Below are 4,245 nucleotides of genomic sequence, written 5' to 3'. Positions count from 1 at the left end.
TGTGTGTGTGTGTGTGTGTGCTTGTGTGGTTTCCACACAGAAATGTAGAAAACACAAAAGATTACAACACTGTAGAACATCACTGAATTAAATTAGCCTATACACTTTACATATAAATCACATTTCTTATCAATATACATTTAATGATTAACAATAAAGATTAATAATAAGGAAAAGAGGCACATTACAAATAGCCTACGTCGTTGAAGCCTGTCCTACTGTAGATAAACAGAACACCCACGCTTAATAACTAACAATAATGTACATCAAAGAAGTACAAATAAAGATATAGGTGCAAACAGAATACAGTGATGTCAACCTTAGTTTTAATAAGCAGTTATTATTTTATGACACAGAACGCGTTGGTGAAACTCATGCATCTAGCAAGAACTTAATACACAAAATAGTCATATTGATTCAAGCATTTAACATTTATGAATGAATTAAATGTCAGTAGCCTAATGAACAATACTGTACAAATTATAGCGATCACGAGGTCGTTCATATTCTATCCCAAATGCGTACAGTAAAGTGGATACAGTATAGCCTAAAACACCCCATCAGTTATAATCAGGTCAATAGTGCCACCTGTTAACGCAGTTTTGTAACTTAGAGAAAAACTTAAATTAAGTCGTTATAACGAGAAAACAACTCTCGTTATGTCGATATAACGAGAAAATAAGTCGTTATAACGAGAAAACAAGAAGGAAAAAAAAGAATAATGCTTGGCCGCTTAGAACTTCCGTAAAAGACAGTGATGTTTGATTATCAAAAAAAACAAAACAATCATAATAGGATTTCAATAGCAGAAATTAAGCGTTAGCGTTAGTTCTGACAGGTCACGTGAGTCAAGCTTGAATCAGCTGATTCTCAGCTGATCACATCTACCTATATGAATACAACACATATCGCGGCATTCCTATATAAGCTCTATTCAGTATTATTCAGCAGATTTTCAGCTTGCTCCGGAGCAAATTACCCTCCTCCATCCCCAGCTCCTCCTTTCGCCACAGTCAGGACTTGGCTTTCTGATATTCCTTGCTAATCAGACTCCTTTATCTTGAATAAAGTGTTACACTTAAATATCATTAAGTACATTAATGATATCTGCCTTGTTCTCTTCTGTTAACCCTGGGGGGGTTATTATTGCTGCTCTCCCTGCTCATTCATGACAGGCTGCATGGATGGGCAGGGAGTTTTTTTGCCCAGAACCGAACCATACCACCAAACCAAACTTTATGCTAAGTATCTATCATTTTGACGATAGTGGTCCTGACAGAAACGTTAGTTTTGGTCTTTAACCAACAGCTCAAGTATTTTAATACTATTGTGACATATATAAAAGCCAGCAAATGTAATTTATTTTATTATTGGATATTTCCATAAGGTTTCCCCTGTTGATGGCTTCATATCGAACGTGAAAACGTCAAATTGTCAAACAATTTGTTTTATTTGACCTCTCTGTCAGAAAAGAGATTCTGGTTCTTGATTCTGATATACAGTGCAAATAACCAAAACCTTGTCAGGGCAAGGGCAGGAAGCAGAAGACGAAGTGAAGAAAAATAAAAGTTTATTACAATATTCTTTCTTAGTTACACTTTGTCTGATCATCATAAATTCAAGAAGTGTTACCAAAGCAAAGATCATTGAAAACCACTGCTTCACATCATTCTGTGACACTGAACTCCTTGAAATGAAACAGTCACTCTGTGCTTTCTGTGCAGCACAGAACATAAGATTATACAGTAATATAAAACACAAAGTAATAAGTAAAAAAAAACAAAAAACAGAACAGACCAGAAATCAATACACCAAAGCTCCAAAAATGCTCAAATGTAATAATGGACTATCACGTGATGTTTTGAGCACCGACTTTGCAGTAATCACTCTGTCGCACATAGATTAACAGTTTATTACTTTTCTGTATTGCGGCCATTTGTCTCAGTTAATTTGAGGAAGGAAAGACGAAGATCCAGGTAAAACTTTCACTGTTTCTAAAAGAAACCCATCTATGCGCTACTGTTGCTATATGAAAACTGAAATTACTTTCTGTTCCTCTTTTGAAAGTCTGTTACCCCAAAAATTCAAAATGTTCCTAAAGAAATCATAAAATGAATGCGTATGAATGGAGCGGTTTAATCCAAGGTGCTTTTCCACTGTTCGGCCACACGGTTCTAAGAAAGTAAGGAGCAGTTCCAGTTATATTTCCACTTGAAATTGTTTAGGCGTGGTCTGATTACAAACCATTCTCGGCCTGGAAATCTTCCACCCATGCCAAAGCATGCTGTAGAAAGCCTGTAGTGACGTCGCTACGCGGGATTGGTCATTTGTCAACTCCACTTAAATAAATTTGCTATTTGAAATACACACATATAGCACTTTATCAGTGCTTGATTTATCAGAACTTGCATGTAAGTGAACAACACTAAATAAGCCTTATTTAGTACAAATTACTTTTTTTTTTTTCACTTGTTTTTTTTAAGGCAAACGGTTTGCATGCTTTTTTTAAAGTAAGGTTTACTAATTTACCGTAAAATATGTATTTTCAACATGTATTTATGTTTTTTTATTTAAAGAAAGTGTAACAAAGTCTTGTATTTTCTCAACCAGAGCTGTTGCATTCTCATAGTTAGCTGTTGCTGCCTTGTTCATGGCGTCACTCACTGAATCAGCTTCTTCTGCTGCTTTCCATCCAGTGATTCCTCCTCCAGCAGCTCCTATAACAGCTGCGACTTTAAGAACACGTGCAGAGGTCGTGCCTGCTGGTGCTCCGGCACCTCCAGCCACTGCTCCACCTGCCGCTGCTCCTGCACCTGAAACTCCAACTGCTAGTGCTTTCAAAGGGTGAATTGCTTGTAATACAGCCACAATTGAAGCTAATGCAACACCTGCACCCAGAAGAGCACCAATCAGTGCCCCTGTTGATGCTCCTACAAGCTGCTTAAGAAATTTATCATGAACAATTTCCTTTGCTCTTTCTCGTTGCTCTTCTGGAGGCACGTTCTTATTCTTTTTAATTTCCTCTTGAATCTCTTTCTCCAACATCTGAAGAAGCTCATTGCTGTAGCAGACGTTTTCTTTCACCATCTTGTCGATGGTCTTCAGCAGATTTTTCACCTGAAACTTGTTGCTCTTGTTCCCACAAATATGTTTATTCCAGTATTTGTTGTCGATGACGTGACAGCGACCTCCACATTTATCAACCAGGTCCTGAAGCTGTGAATTGGCCTTCACAAACTCTTCAATGGTTTGGCCTTCTAGCTGCTCACCAAAAGTGAATAAGATCACTGTGTGTTTCAAGACATGCTCATCTTTGAAGGTGTTCAGGATTTTCTGTACCACCTCGTTTTCATGTTCTGTGTATCTTCCGACCTTTAGGACCATGATAAAAGCATCGATGCCTGGAGCGCATTCAATCAGAGCTTTGAAGATCTCAGATTTGATCTCCTCTTCATCACGATTTGTGTCAAAGAGTCCAGGTGTGTCGATCACTGTGATCTTTTTTCCCTCGAGCGTCCCGTCTGCACTTACACATTTATCTGTTACAGCATTAGCTGAAGCTTTACTGGTGAACACATTTTTTCCAAGAATTGTATTCCCAGCGCTGCTTTTGCCATCTCCTGTTTTCCCAAGAAGCACGATCTTTCTCTCTGGCAAAAAAAGAAAAAAGAAAAGAAAAAGAAAAACAGTAAAAAAAGTATAAACCATAATGCTACTCTTTATCAGTGCTTGTTCGTTTAAGTGACATTGTAAAATAATGTAAAAACTTACGTTCCATTATATCCTTATATATATATCCTTGTCTGTTGATAACGTCAGTCTCTGTAAGGTAAATAATATGCTGGTTAATCATGACTCTTCATATGGGATATTAGCTATTTATGATGTTTCTCATACCACTGATTTATTTGCTTCAATGTCTTCAACTGTTTTACTGGCATATAAAGTCTTTATTGGCATACAACGTCTGATGCATATTAGTTTATTTAGCCTAAAACTAACTTAAATAATCAGAGCTCAGGGTTCTGCTCTGAAGAAAACACAGAGTAAATGAGTGTGACCTGTTATTTCTGTGCTTTGTGATCAGAGTTTCATCCAGACGTAATCACTGAATAGTTCAGACACAGATCTCCATAAACAAAGAGCAAGAAGTTAGCAGGTTGTTGCGATTTGTGTAAGTGAGAAATTCATTGTGCACTGAAAATAAAGTAAACAATGTGCATCTTTATTTTTTTCCCTTCAATA

The 4,245-nt window shown here is 37.0% G+C and overlaps 1 protein-coding gene across 1 annotated transcript; it reads right to left on the bottom strand.

The window, feature by feature from the left end:
• Window positions 1-2,556: 2,556 nt before the first annotated feature.
• LOC107564172 (GTPase IMAP family member 7-like) lies at window positions 2,557-3,778 on the bottom strand. The gene is made up of 2 exons (XM_016249181.1): window positions 3,772-3,778; window positions 2,557-3,650 (listed from the first exon to the last, which is right to left on the bottom strand). Exons 1-2 carry the CDS (start codon window positions 3,776-3,778, stop codon window positions 2,557-2,559), a joined length of 1,101 nt encoding a protein of 366 aa, XP_016104667.1.
• Window positions 3,779-4,245: the final 467 nt, after the last annotated feature.

The sequence above is a fragment of the Sinocyclocheilus grahami genome, unplaced genomic scaffold (genome assembly GCF_001515645.1).
Source record: "Sinocyclocheilus grahami isolate Dianchi unplaced genomic scaffold, SAMN03320097.WGS_v1.1 scaffold914.1, whole genome shotgun sequence".
NCBI classification, from domain to species: Eukaryota; Metazoa; Chordata; class Actinopteri; order Cypriniformes; family Cyprinidae; genus Sinocyclocheilus; species Sinocyclocheilus grahami.
The sequence above is the reverse complement of the archived record's forward strand: the minus strand, read 5'-3'. Positions and strand labels throughout refer to the sequence as shown.